Source organism: Pholcus phalangioides, unplaced genomic scaffold, assembly GCF_987345545.1.
Source record: "Pholcus phalangioides strain wild (caught in Gottingen) unplaced genomic scaffold, Ppha-v1.0 ptg000007l_1, whole genome shotgun sequence".
NCBI lineage: Eukaryota > Metazoa > Arthropoda > Arachnida > Araneae > Pholcidae > Pholcus > Pholcus phalangioides.
In genome coordinates this window covers 62,556,937-62,581,801 of record NW_028301600.1, presented here as the reverse complement: position 1 = coordinate 62,581,801, position 24,865 = coordinate 62,556,937, and the positions used below count along the sequence as shown (strand labels likewise).

General features: G+C 33.1%; 1 protein-coding gene across 1 annotated transcript in view; it reads left to right on the top strand.

Moving 5' to 3' along the window:
• Nucleotides 1-7,429: 7,429 nt before the first annotated feature.
• LOC149085605 (putative sodium-coupled neutral amino acid transporter 11) overlaps nucleotides 7,430-24,865 on the top strand; it is a 51,083-nt gene continuing 33,647 nt past the window's right edge. Inside the window, exons 1-5 of the mRNA XM_089233743.1 lie at nucleotides 7,430-7,583; nucleotides 9,082-9,138; nucleotides 14,523-14,610; nucleotides 20,257-20,390; nucleotides 23,898-23,973. Coding sequence (XP_089089869.1) covers nucleotides 7,527-7,583; nucleotides 9,082-9,138; nucleotides 14,523-14,610; nucleotides 20,257-20,390; nucleotides 23,898-23,973 — 412 coding nt within the window. The 5' untranslated portion in view covers nucleotides 7,430-7,526. The remainder of the gene's footprint in view (nucleotides 7,584-9,081; nucleotides 9,139-14,522; nucleotides 14,611-20,256; nucleotides 20,391-23,897; nucleotides 23,974-24,865) is intronic.

Below are 24,865 nucleotides of genomic sequence, written 5' to 3'. Positions count from 1 at the left end.
TAAAAATTTCTAGAACATTATTGATTTTCATACACTAATGTGATATTTTTTTAACATAAATCAGTGTAAAATATCCTGTTATTCCAGCTTTTGCTTCATTTAGGTATGAAAGTGAAACACGTAGATGCGTGTAAAAATACACCCACATTCTCCTTGGTGACACTAGCTGCTCCCTCACTTTGAATTCCTCACGTTCCATCCGCAAGTTACTTTGATCACGTTCTCTTGTTTTATCTGTCTCTGTCTTTCCTGAGTTCTGCCTAATTACTTTTTTTGCTCGTTCAGGAAAGAAAATCCACTGAGGACGACTGTTCTTACAGATGATAATGAAAGGAATAGCTCGTATTTCTTTTGCCGGAATTTTGCTCCCAATAATCGGGTGTGAATGCCAATAGAAAAACGGCAATTAAAAAAATACAATTTATTTCGAAACGCATTACAAAAATACGGTACATGCTTTTGTACGCATAAATGTCTTCAATTTCTCAGAACTCATCGTGTTTATTTTCATTAATCAAGTTTACATTCCACCTCTACTCTATTTTTTTTTCTTATGGAATCAAAAATAACTGTTACTATCCCCTTCAAATATTAGTCATTTAAATGCTTCCTGAAAAATTTCCAGAATATTTTTCTTTTTGATGAACAAACTGATGTTCAAATTCTTTGTTATCACTGATATTGGCATTCGAAGAACGAAAATTTGAAGAATAAAAAAATGTTATGCATTTTTTTTTCTATTATATTGTTCCGGAGAATGCTTCTCACACAAGTCCTTGAAATGAGCAGAGGATAAAACAAAATCCAGGACGTCACAGATTTATTTCTAACAGCTATTTACACATGTTTACAAGCAGATATTTGACGAAGCACTCTAAACAGAAAGCGACTTCTCTCACATACAAGAGAGAAAACTTAAATCTTCAGAAACTCAACATACTGCCCTTTGTTCCACTCTGGTTGCACTTTTATGCAGTCCAAGAAAAGTTGAGAAGCTTCTGGAAAGATCCTTTTCTTTCTCTGGTGTCATGACTTCGCCAAATTATCGCAGTTTGTTGCCAGTTTAGCGAGATTTACATAGAAATGCGTTAATTTTATTTTCGCATAAGATACTGACCATTTGCACTATTTACAGACTAAAAATAACATAATAAATGATAAATTGTTTACATGATTTTTACTCTGTATTAACATAATTTTCGTAACAATATAAAGATTTGGTATATAATATGTATATATTTGTAAATATTGCTCTAGAATCAAGTGATGTTGCACTTTATTGTTATTTTTTCTCATTTTTCACACTATATCATGGTTAGGGGAAGACAGGATGCATTATTCTTACTCGAAAAGAAATTCTATTCTCTGCGATAAGTGTATGAGAAAGCAATTTTATTACTTTTATGCGTAAGTGTAAGAAAAAACTTTCAGTAGCCAATGAGATTTCATGCTTGAAGCTGCCACAGTGACATACTTCAAAAAAAGTTCAAGAGAAAAAAATACTGAGCAGCAAATAATTTCGAACATTTCTAAACTGAGGTAAATTTTAAAATTTACTTTCGAAAATTCAATTTTTCAATACAGAGATGGCAAATGATTTTATTCCAGATTCCGAATTCAATTTCTTATAACAAGAAAGACTTCTGATTTTCATTCTTTTTCTTTCTCCACTAGTAACTTTTTTCCAATTTTACCTGCTTGCGTAGTCTTTCATACTTTTTTTGCCATATGTGTTTTTGTGTTTTTAGTTCTGCTTTCTTGTGACGCCCCCGGAATATGAATTCATGCTCTCTATAACGCAAGTATAGAAAAGAAAAAACTATTTTTATAACTTGATAGGAAACCTTTCACTTGATATTAGAGTACTGTGATATCCGTGTATTTTCACGATATTTTATTTCAGTTGCGAATCAAAATGCTTCGTTAGCTTTAACTCGAATGAGCAAATGGTAACATTTCAATAACTGTTGATTACAGATTACTCGGACTGCAAGTGAATCATCATTCACAAAGGTTCTGTGTTTGCATTGCTACAAAAAATTACGAAATATGCGTAAACAATTATGAACATAAAAGGCCGTTCTCGAATACTCTTCTATCGTGAAGCTAGATTAACTTGTATCCACCCAGCTCTCTCTGCATTAAGTTGTTTTTACCGTAGATGCAGTGAACCCATATTTCAGTTCACGTGTAAAAAAAACTGGATAGAAACGTGTGTATCTACATAAAAAACATTCCCATTCGAACCCAGATGTGTGTTTATATTTTTGAAATCTTCTCCATTTTTCATCCATTAGATGAGAAGAACAAAACAATTCAACAAAAGAGTATAACTGAAGTTTTGTTATTGTTGAATTTCCGAAAGATTTTCAGTATAGATAAAATTCTTCTTGTTAATGCTATTGGTTTTATAATAGAATTGCATCTATTGCAAAACCAAAAAAATCCCCCATTAAATATTTCACAAATAGAACATTTCTCGCAACCTCGTGTCATGAAAAAATATTTCAAAATTTTCTCAAAAAGCTTTTTATTGGTTGATTAGAAAAATCCCAATACTTTTGTAGTTTGAAAGCAACTAAACTTGAGCGAAAAGAATATCTTGTTCTATAATTTCGAACTTTACGCGTTTGCAGTTTATTTCCAGATGGTTTGATTGATGTTGTACAATAAAGATTGTTCATTCAGAATACTGTTTCGATAGGCTAGGAAATATTCGTAGTTATGTAAGCTTAGTTTCTCATACTAAAGCATTCACTTTATTCGACTAAATCTATATGCCTAAGGACACAAATGTCAGACATTAGGTACATCTCTCGCAAAACGGAGCTTTACATATTTGCATTCATAATTTGAGTGGATTTGACAAGCGTTAGAAGGACACTCTCCAAATGCTAAGCAGAATAACCAGCATTGAATGTGCACTGTTTACTGAACAGACTTTCTATTTAGCTTCAACAGGCAACCCTAAGAGAATGAAAATATGTACAAGAATATCAAATTCGTAGCAACCACTTTCAGTCAAAACACTCACTTCAAAATTTATCAACACTATTGTTTGGATACATACGAAAACAATGCGTGGAGAAATCAGAAAGCAATTAACGAATGTTTCAAACTCGCGTACTTACGCGTTTCTCAAAACACTTAGAAATTCTACTGGGAATTCTTACCCACGTTTATTTGACCAAACTATAATGCTCTTGTTTGTTTTCGGTTTATTTAACACTGAATTATCTAAGTGCCATTGCTTTAAAGATAGAATTATAGTGAAAATTATGTCAATTATTTTTATAAAGTAACTACGTTTTTTTGAATTGATGTTCAGCTAAGTTGAATATAATATCGATGCTCAATCAATATAATTGATTGAGAATGGAAATACTTTATGAGGATTATTATACATATTACGTAGTAAACTAGTAGTCATGCCATGAGTGGCTTATGATGTAGTAAGAGAAATATTGCATAAATATTTAGAAAAATCATGATAATTTGTCGACTTTACTGACAATGGCAGCAAAAGAATAATAGTTGATTGTAACATGAAAATATTGCCTTATTTTTCACAGCATGACTTGACATGATAATATACATACAGCACAGCATGACTTATACTCAAAACACTCTATCCAATATAATGCAGTAGACTCTCGACTATCCGGCTTGCGGTTATCCTGCCTCTGTACTATCCGTCCTAGTTTAAAATACATTAATGAATTAAAATATTAACTTTTCACTTTTATGCAATCATTTATCAATAAAATTAAAATACGTTTAAATAATTTTTGTAAGTACTTCACCTACGTTTTACATTTATGTTTTGTTCATTTTGAAAGTGAGTACTGTACAGCAAGTGTGTGTTTCCAAACCTCTTAGTGGACTCCATTTAGTGAAGGTCAAGGCACCACGGACTTCTTGTAGAGAAGGTAATTTTATACGCTACCTCCCCCATGAAATCCAAAATGGGTTATTTTTCATAATTTGCATATCATAAAGAATTGTAGTAAATTACAATTTCACAACACTAAAAATGTGTCCTTCATACAATAATAGCAAATGAAAATGATCCATATGATCCCACGGACCCACGGGGGTCCGTTCAAAAACACTGCTGCACAGTGTGCATGATTTTATGTTTCCTGCAATTAAGTTAGACATTATAAACTTTATCTCGAAAATGTGAAATATTTTTATTCATAGACTTTCTTTTTCTGTTCTAAATTTTTAAAACAGTACAGCTCAAAAGTACATAAACATTTATTAAGTACTCGCCTGTACTTCGTGGTCAGAAAATATGAATAAGAGCTGGTTTTGGTATATATATATACATAAAAAAGATGTTTTGATTGTATGGGGGAGGCTAGGAAGCGAGTACTGTATTTATAGAACTCCGGCCCCGGCTTTTTTGTTATCTGGCCCGCCCTTCCATCATATTAAGCCGGATAGTCCGGAGTCTACTGTATATCGAATTAAATTCTGATACAATTTACCATTAACAGATTTCATTATGTATGAACGAGAATCTAAAAACGTGTACATAGGATCAAACTTGTATAAGTTAATGTTCTGATAATATTATGTCATATTTAACGAATAAAGTGTGGTGATGCTATTGTGAAAAAATTATTTCAGAGGCTTGCGACGCTTTGCTGATGTGACACACAAAAAAAAGCAAAAGTAAGTACTTAAGAATGTAAATAAACATTATCTTATTATTTTCAAATAATTACTTATTGAACAACATTTCATCTCTACTCGGAATTGATATTACATAGTCTAGCCAGTCTCTTTTTACAAATGTTTTTGTGGAATGAAAGAAACATGAAAATTTATTACAGGGTAATAAATTTTATCTTGGAGAAAGAAGTGCAGTGCATACGATGTGGTTCTTCTGTTTATGTAAAAAATATTTTCTAATGTTTTTTCCCACTGCGGCACATACTCTTAAGCATCGCTAATTCCGAAAAATTATTATTTGTATTTTCCAAAGGTTAATGCTATTAAGCCCACTATTTATACCACCATTAAAAAAATTATTGTAACGTATTCTCCTGCATTAGCCACCATGTTGGGAAACAGCGAGGGGGGACAACATGTCTGAAAATTCGATACATAGATTCTGGGAAATTCTTAAATATCTGGATTCTAAAAGTCGATTGAATTAGCTGAATGTCTAATGTGATTCTTATTAAACCTCGTGTTTACTGGCATGCCGGAAACGAACAGGTATCAACATTCAAAAATATGGTGTCCCTTCAATCTTACAGCATGCCGGCTAATGCGGGGTATACGGTACACTTTTTTAACCGTAATTTCTTAGTCAGTCGTTCGTTGACGTTTTTTAACCGTTCTCGTCAGAACAAATCAACTCGTCCTCAAGAATATGATCGTTTTTGATTATTTTTCATTGTAATTTATATGCAATTTACATTTCATTGTAATTACATGTTAAAACTTTTTCTCTAAAACGTATCTATTTTTGGGGTGTCGGCTTTTATACCGGTTTTAAATTTAACAGAGAAACATGCGAACCATAACTTGTAATATATTATTGTAAATAAACCTTGTTAACTCTTTAATAAAACTGAATTCTTTTCAACAATGCTATTGAAATTACAACTTTGCAGCATGCATATTTCTTGGAAAGCTACTAACTCGTGTCTACCCCCGCCCCCCAAAAAAAAGATACTATTCTTAGAATCGACTTTAAAAAATACTTCGCATTATTGGACATGTGAATCGTAGAATTGTTTCTCCTTAAAAGTAAAGAAAACAGAAATGAACGACAGTGTAAAATATCTAAGTAAAAACTTCGAACGTGATTTTTTCAAATTGGAGATTTTAGAGCTGGTCCGTAAGATTAGAGAAAAAACTACTTCACCAAAACTGCTCGCATTCTGTAAGAATTTTTAAACTACCAAACATGCTAGTAAAATGAATTTCAATTTCGTAACGACAATTAGGTAAAACTTTACGAATTTATGAAAAGTTGAAAAAATAGGTGTAGGCCCCTATATAATTTTTAAAAACTTGAATTCAACAATTTCGGAACATATATGTCAATTGTTTTGTCGGAGGTTCATTTTAATAACGCGAAACGTATTTATAATTCCTTAAAAAATTTCAGCAGTATTGATGCAGTAGGTTGTTCACACTTTTACAGATGATCTCTGAAAACTAAGCCGTTTTCAAAGATTTTCCTCAAACATTTTTACGCGCGCGCGCGATATCATTAACTTCCATTTATTTGAATTTTTAGAGAAAAATTGACTGATCAACAAGCATTTTTTGCATATGATTTCCAGTATAGAGTGAAGTCGCACTCTTTTTTTTTTTTTTTTTTTCAAAATCAACTATTTGAAGCCTTGAAGGGTCACGAGATCTGCCCTGCTGGAGGCAACTTGGTACGTACTTGTATTCTGCGAATTTCGTAGGTGATTGGTCAAAGCATGTAAAAATGTTAGTGGGGGGGGGAGGGGGGGGAGATATACGTGTTTCAGAGGGGGAAAAATAATTTACTCAGGAAAAAAACAAAATAATTCTCAAAATCTAAAACCTGAAAAGGAGGACAAAAGGGCGAATTTTCTAAAACGTAGCTGAAGGCTTGAAATGACATAAACAAGGAGGATGTTTGGCAACGTTAATATGAGACGTACAGTCACATCCGTTGTAATGCAACTATCTTCATAACTAGACTCACCATATTTGCATTAGGAAAATACGGGATATTGTCAATTATTGCAAAAAAAAATACCAAAGTAAGCAGAGTTGCCAACTCATGTCAAATTCACAGAAAAGTCGCCAATCGTGGGAAATAAAGTGCTACTGCAAATTGCAGTGTATTAAAGAAACATGACGCAAATATGTGAGATGAATATTCTTACTTGTAGTCGTGATTATCGTAATGTAATTTCTGAGTTGGGAGGATAATTGTAATTGCTGGTTTGAAGAATAAAATGAAGAAAAAAAGTTAAGTTGGCTTCGATGAAAATACATGAAAACCGGGACATTTTTGCAAAAAACTCGGGACAGCCAGAAAAACTGAAAAAACGGAACTGCTTCGGGAAACAGGGGACGTATGATCACCTTAATTATCACGAGCATCGACCGTGTAATTTTTCATTACAGAAATAATTTCAATCCTTGATTCCAGTGAGAAATAAAATTATAAAAAGGAAATATTAGAATAGCAAAAATTACAGGAAAAACGAGTCGTATGGTCTTCATTTTTACACGGGACGTCTGAAACATGAAATGTCCTCATTTATTTAAAAAAAAAAATTAAAAATATTTATTAAACAGTTTTGAAAAGTCTGAACACCAATTTAATGAAATAGAAACCTTTTATTCAACAATAACTCGAAAAATGAGTGAGAATGTGAACTCCGAGTTTTATCCCGAAATGTTAAAGGGATGACAAAGGGATATTGACCGTCTGAATAATTTCCTTTCCTTCTCGGAGTTTTTGTCGTCTGCTATTTTTGATCAGTGTTTTTCAAATTTTTAGCGAAATTTTCTTCAAAATGAATCGCGGTAGCTCTCAAAATGATGGTTTCAATAATGCCAGTAATTCACAGGAGGTATTGAATCAATTTTTCATTATTTTTAAAAAATATATATTTTGCCTAAAAAATAGTTTTCAATTCGGACACATCGATATATATTAAAAATGCACAATATGTGAACAAACCCTCAACAATTCCTTATTCATGAAAATAATGCTGAAATAATTTTTTCACCTTAAAATTTTGTATTGTAACCAAATATGATTCCATTGTGACCTTCAATAGGGATAAATATTTCTTATATGATTAAATTTGTATCAGCGGAAGCATTATACAAGTTTCTTGTTAGCTAGCAAATATTTGTGACTGAAGCAGTGTTTTCCTAAGTGTAGGGTTTTTGCGCTGTATGCGGTGTGAGGAATCGTTAAAAACTTGTTTTTAAGGGTTTTTTTTTACCAATCCCCACCCTCACTGCACGTGGCTCAAGAAACCTATACTTAAGATAACACCACTTTATACTATGTGAAAAAATCATTGGTTACAAATGACAAGTTTAATATACATATGTATATCATGTTAATGTAATGTTCTGCATGTAAACAACTGAGTACAGCGGAACCATCATAACAGACACCTCCGATTAACAGACAGTTTAGAAGTCTATGAAACAGGGCCTCAATGTATTTTATATTTTACTATATATTGACATGCACTCCCCCTGTTAGCAGGCAAAAAAATAAGCTCATTGTTTCTGTTATTGATAAGTTCCACTGTATCAGGGTTTAAGCTACAGTCGCATTTTTTCGAGACTGTAATGTAATTTTCTTTCGCATTTAAAAGAAAATCTTAGAATGTGAAAGAAGTAGTAACCATTTTCACAAAAATGCGTCCAGGATATACGAAATGAGAAGACATCCAACCATAAATCATTAGCATTGTAGCATTTTGCTAAAGCTTTTCCCCCCATTTTCGTTTTTTTGCTGAAGGAAATTTTTATCTAGCTTAAACCCTGCACTGTATTGCCATAAAAAAAATAACAAAGAATACTTATTCTGTATTATTTAAAACTATGAAAAGGAAGTAATGTGGGTAAAAAAATTATGCTGATATTTATGAATATTATCTTTATAGAAAGAATAGAGAAATAATACTTTTTTTGACAGAATTAAATTTGTTCAAATATGAAATTTATATGAATAAACTTGGTATATAGTCCGCCGACCACGAGATGAATTTTCGCTGCGTCATGTCACGTCACGTCACGTCGGATGATTTTATTCAATTTTTTTTGGTAAAACAATCGCACATCGAGAAAAGTTCATCAGTGACTGAGCTTTCATGATTGGCATGTCCTTCTAGGATAAAATAGAATCGTTTGACGTGACATGACGTGCCGCAGCCAGATCTCATCTCGTGGTAGGAGGACTATATTTAAGACTATCTGTTTTTTCCCACATTTGCATTGAACTTTTAAATTTGAATAGCTTTTTTATAGTCATTGAGAACATTTTTACAAAATAATTTGCTTTTCTAACAATCAGATTCTTCTAATTAATTGTTTTGTCTTTGATAGGAGGTTGATATTGCAGCACAAGATGTTTACTCATTTCAAGAAGACAAACAATTGATTGTAAGCATGACTTTCTAAATGATTTTTTTCATTGAAATTTTTTATACAGTAGAACTTTGATATCTTGAAGTGCTTCCAGCAATTTATATTTCTTTGAGATACCAAAGATTCCAGTTGTATGAGTTGCACTCATTACTAGAGCCCAGATTATATGCATTAAAAAAAGGCAAAATATGCAAATATGCCTTAAAATTGTTAAAATATGCATCAAAAATAAAGAAAATATGTACTAAAAAAACCGAAATATGATATTGAGAATAAAAAAATATGCATTAAAATTGGCTTCATTCATTGTACCTACAATTTAAAAATATGACCATGCAATAAAAAATCCAAAGCACATATTAAAAAAAAAGTAAAAATATGCTAATTCTGCAAAAAATACTTAGTTTTCGGAAAACCCGCTGCATAATGCACTGCATATCATTAAGAAATAATTTAAAATATTCTTATACAAAAATATATCTTACTTCGTAAAGAAGCATGATTCGTGTTGCAATATATAAAAATATGCTTTTCATTGTTTTGTATAGTCATGCTCGGTCTCTTATCCTGTAGTAGAATTCTACGTGCAGAAAATGTCCTTTCTATGTCTACAGAGCTTACGGGACAATATATATAAAATTTGGCTTTCGATTCTTGAATTTCAGATGGTAATTGGATATCTTCGCATTCAAATAACTATTAATTGTCTTTAATGTGTAAAAACCATAATTTTTCTCAACACACCATCTCCAATTTCTTTTTTATGGTCTCTTCCATAAAATCAGGAATGTCTGAAACACATTTTTGAGCTTCCTTTACAACCTGTATGGCTTCGTTTAGTGAAAGACCCCCAGGTTTCTAATTTAGTATGCTGCTCGGCAATCAAAACAAATGTGTTCAATTAGACACAAATGTCTTCTCAGTGTTTCACTGGAAAAAACTGCTTTCGTGGCAAGTATGGCAGACAAATCATTATCCAAAGAGTCAACCACACTTTTCATGTTATTAAAATTTTCAGAATAAAAATAATGCTGCTTCTACCCACGTTTCCCATTTAGTCAAAACAGACTCAGTGTCAAGGGAATGTTTGGACATATTTCTTTGTGCGCTTTTGATCGCAATGGGGTTTTCTCAGAAATAATTTTTTGACTGATGAAATGACTTTGATCATAACACATTCAGCTCTCTAACTTTTTCTGCAGTGCGATGTAACCCATGAGCTAAGCAAGGCATGTGTACAAGGTTAGAAAACACTTTGAGTGCTTTTCCGTCATTCACCATGTACAGGGCAGTATCACTGATAAAAGCAAGGACATTTTCACAGGAGGGATCGCTTCCTAGCCATAAAATACACAAAAAATCATTTATGAATCTAGTGCTTCCAGAATGATCCACTTTTTCAAGAACCTTGCTTGTGAGCAAATGTGGTTGAGACGGCTTTTTAAAATCCATTTTTCCACGTATCAAATGCGCCACATAGCATGACCACAAGCATCAGTTGTTTCATCTACACTTACCCAAATATGGTTGTTTTCTAAACTTCTATGAATTTCTTGGGCCACTTGATCGTATACAATCTCCAATAATTTTTCTGAACTGTTGATTCTGGAACATTCTGATTTTTACAGTGCTTTTTTTATATATATATATAGAAAATTTCTACAACTTACATTATTTAGTTTGTAGAAAGGAATGTAGTGTGCTTCTCTCTCTCTCTCTCTCTCCTACCAGAGCATTGTATAAATCCATTGAAAATTTGTTTTTCTCTTCACACTGTGAAGCTGACACGGTGGTCAACAGTGTCTGCATAGAATGTTGTTCACTCTTTCTTTTCCTAGCAGTATGGCCACTTGTTTTCACGTGCTGGTCAACTTGGAATTTCTTTTTGCAAGCAATATTTTTTTCACATAGCCTGCAATATATTTGCCCATCCGTGTGTGTCATCAAATCTTTAGCGTTTTCAGAAATCCATTTTCTTAAATCGTTTCTGCATCTTTTTGTTTTAGGCATTTCCAAGTGCAGTCACTAATGAGAAAAAAAAAATTAGAGAAAATTTCGGAAGAGGAAAGCATGACTTGCTCACGCCAGTAGACTAAAGAAAAACAGAAGTGGACGAATATGTATACCTCACATTTAAAATCCTGCTATAAATAAGTGAATGAAGAACCTAGGGCTTAGTTAAGAAATGGAGGGAGGGCTGATATAGTCTGCCATCAGAAAAATGTCAGATTTTTTTCATTTGTACTGTTAAAAATATTTTTAGAATAGCAAATATTCTTTCTTTTCTTTTTCTGAGAAACATCAAAAGATATGAAAATAAGAAAGAAACCTGTTTTTTTTTATGGTGAGCTAAAATATGTCTCTTCATGAAAGTTTGAATAATTACCCTGCATCTGTTGTCCTCTGCCGCCTAACGTGTATTGCTAATCGTCATTTTTTTTCCGGTTTCGCCAGAGATTCCCGCACTTCCCAGAGGGGACAAAGTGCTTCCAGGTACAGAGACTAGGCATCTGTTTCTCGGGTCCAGTTAATACCTCCTATAGATACGTATCTAGGAGGTATTGGTCTAGTCGGCGTTCCCTTAACAAGTGAAAGAAAAACAAATTCATTTATTCATCTATGGAATTTACTTAAATCACTTCCTGAAGTAAAAACAACCGTTTTCAGAACATATGGTCGCTATTCACTTTTAACCTTTGACAAGGAATGGATATCTCTTTGCAGAACAAGAGGGACTGACACCCCAAAATGTAAAAAATATAAATAGTTGAAATGTGATAAGCTTCTTTTCTGCTTTTTTTTCTTACCTTCTCTTTCTTGCGGTACAACATATACCTTTCTATATTGATCAATGTTCTTTGCAAGTCCGGAAAAAAAAAAAAAAAAAATTAGGGGAAAAAGACAACAAACTTTGAGAAATTCAAAGAAAGCGGCTGAAATTGAATAAGTATATGAAAATATGCACTTATTTTGAAAATTATTCAGTTTTATGCATGTATATGATTTAATGAAAAATTACTAAAATATGCAATTGCATATGCTCATATGCATTTGCATATAATCCAGGCTCTACTTATTACACTTTGACTGTATTACAGACTAGCTATCAGGAAACCCTTTTAATGCAATGCATAAATAATTGTATAGTCATTCCATTTTTTTTTCTATTTTGTTTTGTCATGCAATGGTCATTTTATTAGTTCAGTTGGGTCAGAGGCATAGGAGGCTCCATATCAGGAAAGGCATAGGGAGGTCCCCGTAGAAAAAATTAAAAATGGTTAATGTTTTTGTAAAAAAATCAAAATATGAAAGAAAATACCTATAGGCCTATACACTATGTTATTCCCTTTCATAGTACGACTTATTTTTTATTTTTGTGGTCCTAACTCATACTGGCTCCAGAAGGCTCACTAGAAAAAATGGTAATGCTTGGAAGAATGGAGGAAACGAGAGGGAGAGGCAGACCAAGCACCAGATCGATAGAAGAGGTGTTGCAAAGAGCACTGGAATGAAGCTAACACAACTGAGAGATGCTGTGAATGACAGATCAGCTTAGAGAGCCATGATCTATAGAGTCACTAAGAGTCTAAATCAACTCGATGGTTCCTAACAGCAAAAACTCATACTAACTCAGAGATTTCCCATTTAAAACATTTTCCTGCTTACAAAATTTTTTCTTATGACGGTTTTGGAAAAACGTTATAAGTGGAATTCACTGTGATAGCTTTTGACTATAACAAAATATGTTTTACCCAAGAGTCCAGATACTTAAAAATTATCCAGAATCTGTGACTTGGTAACAGATGGTAAAAAATATGAGTATTCCTGGTTGTTTTCTGGCATGCCAGCTAATGGGAGGAGGATACGGTAATTACTTTATTACACAAAATATCTACAAACTAACTTCCAGATTTTAACCTTAAATTCTATTATAGTATAATTTTGGTATGAAAACATTAGTATGTTTAATGAAGCTACATCTATATAGCTATATTGATATTTCATTAGAAAGTTATTTAAAAAAATTACAGCCCATTTTACCATACTTACCGCAGGTCACCATATGTAAATGTAAATAGCAGTATATCCATGAAGTACTGAGTCCACCATAAATTATGTAGACCTATGACCTTGATAGCCCTATTTATTAATTGGTAGACTTTGTGCAAGTGATATAAATTAGGATATTTATGCATTGATAGCATACTTTTGAAATTGAATTTTAATACAATTTATTTGCATCAATATTAAACATTTAAAATATAATATAGAGCTCATTCATGGGACCGTCTGGTCTCAAGACAGTTAAGAGAGTGTGTGTATTCTTATATTTTCTCATCCTTTGTCACTTGTTGGACTAGCCAGGTACAAGAGTTTGCCACATATACTTTACTGGATACATGTACCGTTGAGTCACCTCAATATATATATATCAGTGTTAGTAAGAACATACTGTAAAAATTTAATATTTCTCATACTTTTATCATACTTATTTTATCCATTTCTTTTTTTATGCTCATTTTCCGAAGTAGTAAACAAAATGGGTTGTAAGTAGCAATTAGGTTTTGAGACACGTCCTTCAAAGAATAAGAGGCTCTTCAGCTAGCAGGCCATCATAATTTCAACTTTGTTTCTCAAACACCAGCAATTGGTATCATCAGGAGATATTACTTCAATCTGACTGAATCCTGGAAGGAACTATTTATAGACAGACTTGTTGGGACTAGTTTCTTCCTTTATTCTGATTAGGATATTTTAGATATGTTTTATCTTGATAATTCAGAAGTTAATAGGCAGAAATTTCCATTCTTATTCAATTTACTTTTGTACATATGTAAATTGATTTTTTGTTTAATTCCTTTTGTTCCTGTTTTGTTTTTTATATATATATTTAATTTCTTTTTCTTATCTTTGTGATGATTCATTTTATTTTTTATATATTTTTTTCAGCTTTTAACCCAAACAACTCGTATGATGGGACATTCACACAAGACCTCTCACATTAGTTATCTTGGAAGTTATATGAAGATATACAACTTTATACTCGACACATGATTTTCAGGTTAATAGGTTAATAGAATTAAAGGCCCAGTTATGAGAAAGGACATGAACATCACATCATACAAGTTGATTGGGTAAAATCTGAGTGCAGTGTTTGCACATAGGGTGTTTAAATCAGTGTTGATTAGGTTAAATTATTGAAAAAGATTTGCATTTGCAAGTGCTGTTCAAGCTATCTTTTTCTCATTCAATATACTTATTTGCAAAAATGTGCATTTATGAAACAGATCATACAAACTGTGTAACATTAGGCTAATAATAGTTTTCTTTTATCAAAATTTTTTCAGTGTATGAAAATGTTGTGTTTAATAACAGTATTGATGTTTTTTCCCCTCCAGAACAGTGAATCTTCGAATGTATTGAAAGGAGGATTGACACTAACTAGTTTTAATTATATAAATAGCATAATTGGTTCAGGAATTGTTGGTGAGTATCTTCAATTATATTTATATATTATTCATATCTTCTATGCAGAGACAAACCCTGATTTAATTAATTAAATGAGATTGACAGTTTTATTGGTTGGCTTCCAAATTTCTATTACTTTATTGATCAAATCAAAGTAAAATATATTAAAATTATCTTTTATGTCCAAGTCCATAATGTCTGAATGATGAAGTGGTGTTTTTCTTTAAATGAAATTGATTTTTCTTTTTGCATCAAAAAGCACAAAAATTAAGTTTTTGTAAAATTAACCTATTTCATGTCAATAATTTTCTGCTTATCAGAACAGTTCAAATTGATTATTTTAATACATATTTTGGTTTATTATTACTAAATATATCATGTTATACTCCTGTTAATGTTTTTTTTTTCAAAGATTTAATTTTTTTAAATAATTCCATATTGTGACTTGCAAACGGTTTCCGGGTTATTAGGCCATGGTCTAGGAGATTTTCTTCCTGACGTTTCGCCCACATCTGTGGCAGGCATCATCTGAGGTTAATTCGACGTAAGTCTCCGCGGCAAGCGAGAAAGGCTTCGTACATCTACTGTCATCGACTTGTTCTCTATATGCATTTCTGAGACTTGATCGGCTGCAGAAGAACCGCATTGGTTGGCTTGTGTGGATGTGTTGTGCGCCGATTGGCTGCAAGTGGTGTCTGGCGACGATTGGCTGTCGAGGTCATTTTCTCTCTGGCATTCATCGGGGCACATCTCAACTCTCTGCGGCGCTGAAGTACCGGGACCCAAGTGGGATGCACCTTCATCGTCTCCTCCTTTCGATTCATGTTGTGGTGCTTGAATATTTCAATGGCTTCTCTATGAAGACGAGCATGGTAGTGCACCTCCGACGATATTACCTAGGTCTTTTCAAATTTAATTTTGTGGCCGGTTTCCCACATATGTTCTGCAACGGCTGAACTTTCTGTTTTACGCAGGCGGCAGCTCCTCTGGTGTTCCTTTATTCTTGTAGCAGTACTTCTTTTTGTTGTTCCTATGTATACCTTTTCACACGAGCATGGAATCCTGTAGACACCTGCCATGCACAGCGGGTCTCTCGGATCTTTTGCCGAGCGTAGCGATTGTGCTAAATTTCTGGTGGGTTTGAAAATGGGCTTGATGTTGAACTTTTCCAAAACTTTACCGATTCGATCGGTGACCTTCCAGATGTAAGGTAAGTAGGCTTTGGCTCGGGGTTCCCGATTTATTTCGTTACTATTATTGTTACTTTCCAGGCGCGGTCGTAACACATCCACACAAGCCAACCAATGCGGTTCTTCTGCAGCTGATCAAGTCTCAGAAATGCATATAGAGAACAAGTCGATGACAGTAGATGTACGAAGCCTTTCTCGCTTGCCGCGGAGACTTACGTCGAATTAACCTCAGATGATGCCCGCCACAGATGTGGGCGAAACGTCAGGAAGAAAATCTCCTAGACCATGGCCTAATAACCCGGAAACCGTTTGCAAGTCATTTAACGCCGGCCATGAAAGCCTCAGACAATAATTCCATATTGTGTTTCCAAAACATGAACCTATTGTACCTGAACCTGTTTTACTGAATTTTTATTGGATGAACAATCACTAAATTAAAAAAAATTAACCCGGTTATGTTTTACCATTGTAACATGGGGAGCACACACATGAAGTATATTTTCAAATTAAGTAAGTTATAATTAACTTGTGTGAGCAGGAAGTACTGAAATTCCAGTATCAGAATTTTGTGTAATTTTTTTTATCAATTTCTATAATTATACCTTATTTATATCCTGTGCATTCGACAATCATGTTTTACTCTTTTGCTAGCAAATAATGTTTCAAAATGTACTTCATTGTATGGCATATACTTTTACAAATTTTTGCATTTCTATCTTGCAGGGCTGAACAAATCCCAGTTGCCAGGTCGACTCAATTTTTTTTTTTCACATGTGAATACTATAGGAAATTTGAATTTTTTGGGACTATAATATGCAGCATTTTTGAAATTAATGTTTATTTCTGTAAGCAAGTCTTAACAAGTTCACTAAAAATAAACTTGTTTTTCTCAGCTCTTTAACCGTTTAAAGGCTGAACTGAACAAAATCACTTATTGTTTTGAAATTTGGAATTTGAGCTCTTTTTGCATGCCTATACATAGATTAACTTTGAAATTTGAAGAAAAAAAATTTTTTTTCTTTGTTTTCCACGATGTTCTATAAATGGAACATTGGCACTTGGGGAGAGGTGAAAGTGGGAAAACTGGTATCATCTATATTCTCACGATTTTTTATTTCTGGAGTACAACACAAAATTTTCCATTTTCTACTACAAATTCAAATTTGCAACACATCCCATTTTTTTAAACATAAAAATGTGTGTATAAAATTCAATTTTTTTTTCTAATGTCCGCCGTAATAAAAGAAGGAAAACATCTTGGATGGACCCGTTGGTCACATTTGCAGAATTTAGTGTTTTTTGGTAAACCGCTCCCTCTCCTTGTGTGGCAGACACAATATAATGGCCATCAGATGATAATGGCATCTTTTTTCAGTTGAAAATGTGGACCTGGATGAATAATTAACCCCCTCCTTTGTTCATAGAAGGTTCATTGTCACTTCTCTTCGAATTCCAAATGCGTTATAAGATCCGCTTCTCGCAACTCTGAATGAATTTTCCAATGTATTATAATAGGGGTCACATAGCAAATCTTTTCCAATGGAATCCAGAGCTAAGATTTTCATCAGATTCTAGGAAGAATTTTTTTTTATCCCATGCATTGGTTTTTTTTTCTTTTGTTTTGGATTGCTCAAAACTGTCTTGCCTTTTCTTGAAACTTTCACATGAGTGTTGCACACTTTCTGCCCTACATCTTTTGAAGAACAAGTTTTGGGAGTTTCTAATACGTCATTTTTATTGTTGAAAAATATATCTAGTATTCCAGCATTTCACATACATCAGTTGGAACTGTTGTCACTAAATCATTTTCAACACAATAACATGTTCATCCGTGATGTTCCCATTTTCATTAGCAAGTAATTGGCATATATCTGCAAATTATAAATATTCAACTAGTTATGTATATCTAAAAGTTTCTAAATATCCTACAGCTTCTTCTAATGTAAGATATCTTTTGGGCACGGTTACATACAGCTGAACATAACAAGACTATCTACAATTACCTATCATGGTTTGATTAGTCTGCGGTTCACAAAAACATGTATTTCTAAGAATTCAAGAATAAAAAAGTACTCAACCAATATAAACAATTCACCCCAGAAAGTACATTCCTCTGTGTCATATTCCCAGAATTCGCCCGATACACATGTTGAATGATGACATCACCCTGGGGTTCAAACGGGAAAATTGAAGCAGCGTACTGCACATTAGATATCTCTAGAATCCTGCTGTCTTGAAAGACCAATGTTCCATAAACAGAACACGCATAGCTTGTTCACCTGTAACAGTACAAAAAAAAATTGATTTACTTTGATATATCAAGTGGTAGAAACACACAAAATAATTTTCAATTTACCTCAAAATTAAAAAATTTGGCAAATTTTAATCAAAATGGGAAAAAAATGCCCAAAAAATGTCAAATTTCAAAATTCTGTCATAAAAGCTTAGATTAACTTGAAGTTTCTAAATTTATTTCAAAAAATACTTTGAACTCTTCTCTATATACAATAAAAAACCAAAAATATGTAAATTAATTTTTTATCAGATATTTTTGCAAATAAAAACTATGTTCCATTTATAGAATATTTGCCTTTAAATGGTTAAAGATAAGTGTCTAGAAGAGGCAGAGTAAGGCAAGCACACTATAGATGTTCAATTTTTCAGTGTGCTTATGGCTGTGGGCAGAGTCAACACCATCTATTGCAGAAGGCCTCTGTGCGAAGCTTGTGCCATCACTGAAGAAGGTCATCTCAACTATAGCCTATGAATATAGCAGGCCAATTCATGCGCCATCTTTATCCTTTTTTCTAGTATCCAATGGCCATAGGTGAGATGACCTTCTTCAGTGACATCATGAGCTTTGTGCAAAGACCTTCTGCTATAGATGGTGTTGACAGAGTGGAGAGGGAGGAATAACCACAAATTTTGGGAAACTTAAGAAAGACAAAAGATTGTGTGCGAAGAACGAGAGGAAAAAAAAAATTGGTTGGTGAACAATAAACGAACAGTAATGGGAGTGGTGGGCATGGAAAATAGGCATCAACCAGAATGGTAGATGAGGAGATAGACCTATTTCCAAATGATGAGGAAACCAATAGCTTTATGGGTTTTTTTTAACAAGGCTGTGCACGTAAGTAGTACAGTATTTGTCTCACCCTATCTGCCAAACAAATGCAAAGTACTGTAATTATTGAGTTTTTCAATGATCACCTCAGGTTTCTTCACGTACTAAGCGGAACACATAAGTTTGAATGAAATAAGCAGGATACACTGCATTTATTTTACAATTTCTCAGGAAATAAAGTAGCTGTAGTTAACATGCTGGGGTATATAATCCGCACTGAGAAATTGCAGGCTACATTTGTGAATAATAAAGTTAGTACTTATGTTTTTGTAAATTTCTATTCGTAGGATCATACCCATTCATTGATTTTAAAAATTCCAGAGTTACATTAATTTCTCAAATTTATTGTATAATGTTTGCCAATTCCTTGTTATTCTGATTTTATGAACATTTTCGCAATTGAAGCTTGGCTGCTGTACTTTACTATTACAAATAGCAAATGCAATTATTATTTCATTCCCTATTCCCACGAGTGCTTTGGCTCCCGTTGAGTGTGATCACAACTGTTACACTAGGAATTTATATTGCTTTGAATTATAGACTAGAAGAATTATAGCCATCAAAGTTAGACTTCATACACACAAAACTTGATGTGAACTTGTAAACCCGCTATTTTTAGGGTGTGTAGCCATAACAGACCCAGCGCTTGCGGGAATAGAAATCCAAAAATGTACACAAATTTTTTTTTTGTTCTTGGTTATAACACAATGTGGTTCTATACAAGAAATTAGTGATAGTTATTCCATCCTGTGCAAAAGGGTCTTGTGTGTAGTAAAGGCAGCCCTGGGGAATCCAGAACCTGTTGATGGATATGTAAATCTTTCAGCTAACTTTGCTTCAAAAATGTAACACCATCTGTCTGGGCATCACAGAAATTTAGTACCTTTCTACTCTGGCATTTTCTTTATGCACTTCCTAAACATATACTCTTCTTACCATTTAGAATGTTTCTTTCTTTTGTATGGTAGTCTTCTCTTAGAAATTATAGAATTAAACTAGTTAATATTACTGTGGTTAGCAAATCAGTTTTATTTCAAAATTTACCAGGCACAAATTCGAGAGGGGCTGTGTCTGTACCTGGCACCTAAAAAAATTTGTTTGCTCCTAAGTTTTTCCAATTTGTCCAGCCCTGCTATCTTGTATTGTTTTGAACTTCCTTGTAAAACTCTGTTTTTCAATTGTTAAACTGCAGTGTGGCCAACTATGATTTCCAAGTGATAGAATTATGTCTTGAAGATTTCAAAAATCATTTTTTTATGCTCCTGTAATAAAATTTCATTTACAGAATAGTAGTGAATCAATAATCATAATATGCTTACATAATGTAATAATAATAAAATATTTTTACAGGTATACCTTACGCATTGCAGAGAGTTGGATTTGGTATGGGTATTATCCTCTTGTTCACAATCGCTGTAATTACAGACTTTTCATTATGTATCTTAGTTGAAGCTGCCAATATTGCTGGAGTCTCTACATACCAAGTATTTATCCTAAAGATGAATGTATATCTATTTATGAATGTTTGGAAATTTAATTAGTTAATGGATATTCAAATACAAGGTGTTTATAATTAACCTGACACTTCTCAAGGTCATCTGTAGCTCAATCTAACAATCAGGATGACAGCAAAATTGGTAGGGAAACTAATGATAACATGGAAAGAGAAAGATTCAGTGAAAAACTTTTTTAGCTCCAAAAGTAGTAATTGTCAAAAATATGGTGCTGTTTTAGTTTATGTAACCAAGAATTTTCATGAAGTGCAGGTATCAGCTCAGCTCAACATGTGTGTCTTACGTTACCACAGTGTTACTTATGAAATTGTTTTATTGTCTACAGTGCAACGCAGTGGCCACTCCTCACAAATTTAGAAACTTAGCTTTAATTTGAGTACTATTAATAATCTATAGCTTTGGCTGTAGAGGTGTCGATCAACAATGTTGCAACAAAAGAATTGCCTGAAAAAAAATATTCAGCTGCTATTTCTTACTGATTTATAATTCAACCCTTTATTTACAGATAATTGCAAATATAGTAAAACCTCTCTTATCAGACACCCCACAGATGTGGTCATCCCTCTTTTATGGCCAAATAATAATTTACCTTTGTATAATAAAAGCATGCTTTTCAAACCCCTGATCAACGGTCACTCCTCTTTTACGGACAAATATTTTTGTCCCACGATGTCCACAAAAGAGAGGTTTTACTGTAATACACTATACAAATGCATATGTCACTTAAATATGACAATTTTTGATGATAGTCAATGGGATAGGTAACATGAACTACTGGGAATAGTACTAGTCACCCACAAGTATAGTAGAAAATGCTTAGCATTTTCTTTCTTTGTTATGCACAGCATTTTATTCTCAGTTCACCTGGTAGAAACCATTTTGTTTGAAAGACTGGTGTTTTATAACAAATATTGACCATTTCATTGTTATATTCATAGCTTTTAAGCCATTTTATTTTCACATTCCTTTGAAGGAATGTAAAAATTCAGACCTTTGTATGGTGATATGGATGAGAGAGTAAACCGGTTGAATAGATAATTTTTTATACTCTTGTCCTATTTCTGTATTAATATAAGAAGAATTAGATGAGTGGATGCTGTTTCGATGGCATAAATTCCCATTTAAATGAATGTTTTTTTTTCGGTTTGAAATATTTAAACGTAATAAATAATACTATGTAAGTGAATGCTTAATTTTTTTTGTTTGCATTCTTGCCTATCCATTTGCACAAAACATGGAAAGCCTGCTTGAAGTTTAAATTTACACGTAATAAGCTATATATACAGTAGACTCTCGTTAACTCGACATCTATTATTCTATTGGTTGGCCCAATACCAATTTCCATGAAGGGGAAATTCTCTAACTCCACACATGTTTGGCTTAACTCAGCTTAAGTCGACTACGATTTTTGTCCCTTTACTACGACTGGTTTTTACAATTGTTCGTGTGTTACCATTCAAAGAATTTTTGACATTGTCCGTGCGTGGGTACTTCAATAATCCTTTGTTTCTTTGTTCTACATGATGGGTCCCTTTTTTGCGCAATGGGTGGGGGCGTGCCTGTGAAGAATGAATGCTTAAAGCCTCTTGGCCCGCCTATGATTTTAGTGGCGTTTCCAGGACAGGTCTCGTTCTTTTCATGGCCAAAAGAAGTGTGGATGATCCCTAAACTGTGGTGTGATCCCTATTGTATGTTGACAATTTCACATCCAATAGGGATAAAAATATTATCGATTGTGAGTTTTGATATTGTCTGTTGTGGAGAATGTTTTTGGCGGAACTCAGTTTTACGATTTCTAGGAAAAAAAAGCTAAAGGCTGGTTAGATGCCGAATATGTCATTTGGTTGTCATTGTGAGTATTGACAGCTATGAATTCAATGGCTCCACGCTAACTTCATACTTTAACTTTAAAATCAAAAGTTGAAATTTTCATAAAACTAGAATCAGGAAAACTCAGAGTTAACTCGCTGAAGAATATGGAGTTGCATGGAACACCATTTCAACATTTGCTAAAAATGAGGGGAATTTTTTTTCAGCATTTGAATCATGAACCAAGCAGAAAACGCATAAGAAATCAGAATTCGGCGATGTAGAGGAAGCAACTCTTTTGTGTTTCAAATCCTTCGATCTCACTCAATCCCATTATCAGGATCAATAATTCAAGTGAAAGCAAACGATTTCGCAAAAAGTCTCAATCAAGGAAATTACGAACTATCCTAAGTATGAAAACTTTTTACAGAAAATTACAGACAAAAAATTTGTGGATGTTAGAATGAACGCAAAAATGTCTGTTTTAGATGGAATTGAAATGATTGATTCTGCATGGAACTCAGGCATGAGTGCCACGATTCGAAACTGCTTCCGTCATGTTGGTTTTCGTTCTGAGTCTTTGGAAAACAATTATTTCTCCGAAGATTCCTCCCAGATTAAGTGTGGAGAAAGCATAAATAGCACTATGGGTGATTGTATATCGATGATGAATTTGTGAGTATTGACTCTGATCTTGTAACTTCAGGACTTTTAGCAGACGACGATATTCTAGAATCAATCACCCAAAGCAAGTGTTTCATGTTTCGAAGAAATATAAAGTCCAGAGGAAGAAGTATCGGTACCATCTCTCATTGATGCACTAAAAACTCTAGATGTGATACGTCGCTTCTTACGCAGTCAGGAAAAAGCCAAACAAACTGAATAGTGTAGAAGAATTTTTGTTTTCTCTTCGGAAAAAAAAAAGCAAATGTACTTTATTTTTCATGAGGTAAATTTTTTTATACATTTTGATTATATTTTTAAACAACCCTGAATTAAAATTAATGAGAATTATCATTTTATTAAATAAAATTGTTAGAATGTACATAATTATGTACACAAAAATGATCTGACAAAAATTTAGAGTGAAACCCTGCTAACTCGACATTGGCTTAAGTCGACATGTTTATTGATACTTTTGGGGTGTCAAGTTACCAAGAGTCTACTGTATTTACGTGAGTATGTGATATAGTACATGGTAAATGAATTTAATGAACTATTCAATTTTTTTTTTCCTGACTGGATAAGTAGAATAAACTGTTTTTGTGTGGATATTGTGTTTTTTTGGTTCCAGCAGTATCTATTTAGAAAGGTTTGACTAAGCTAATTTTTAAATTATAATCTTGATTATTTTTGTAATTTTTATATTGTTACTTATATTATCATTCACTTTTTTGTCATTTATTTTTCCAAAACTAAAAATTCTACTTCTCACTTTAACCGCTAAATTGTCATAAAAGTTTTTCCTTTTTGCAGTGCTTATTTCATGTCAAAAATGTTTCATTTTTGTTTTCTGTGGAATTGATAAGTAATTGCTGATTCTAGAAAATGCGGGAATTTTCCCTTTTTATCAACTTGACAGCAGGCAACTAATTTTACCTGTATGTATTGCTATATTTTTTGCTAAAAACATAAGAAGCATACATTTTGTTTTTCTTTCCATTTTAGGGTCTAATCAGATCTCAGTTTGGCATGACAGGATATGTATTCTTAACCTTCATCCAATTTCTTTATCCATATATTGGTAAGCTTTTAATTAATAAGGTATAAAAATGTTAACCCTTATGATATAAAATAAACCCTTTTGAAGCTTTTTTCATCCTGCAGACCAAGCATTTTTGAAGTAGTTTTGTGTCAACACTTTGTACCGCTGGTCGGTTAATGCACAAACCTCTCACTTTGCATGTCTGAGTTTGAATTCCTAACCTGAATTTTTGGGCTTGATTATGAAATTTAATCTGGGCTAATTTGTGTTCATTGTGAAACTTTTGAGAGTTGAAAAAAAATTTATCAAATGCCTTATTTTAACAGAACACAGCTCAATGGTATATATATAACAAGTACATGACCCTCCCACATCCTGGAGCTGGGAGCTTTGGTGGGCCCCAGACCGTACTTTCTACTTGCCACTCTATAGTAAAAATAAATGTGTGAAAAACAAAAAAATTTTGACAATCGGCCGGGTTCCCTTTCAGCCCCACCCTTGTGGGAGACATTCACAAGTAGTATCTAGATTTTCATCAATTTACTTACCAGTACCTAATCTACCTATGGGAGATGATCAGTGTAACACATGATTTCTTATGAAAGAAAAAAAAGTGATAGAGAAAAAATATTCATGAGAGTTAAGGAAGTAAATTGGATAATGACATAGCTCATTATCCAAAACCTGCACAATTATACTACAGGATTTTCTTTTTATGAGGCATGAACATTTACAAGGACGTACTTTCTTACTGTTGGTAATAGTTCTGCACTTCTTTCTTCTGCATTTCTTCTTCAGGAATACTATTACAAGCCACTCAGTAGTGAAAAAAAATTCAATATTTTTGCAGTATGTTACATATTTTCATTATTTTTTCAAAATCACAATCTTTACAGAGTAGCTATGGCATAACCACTAATTCATATATGAA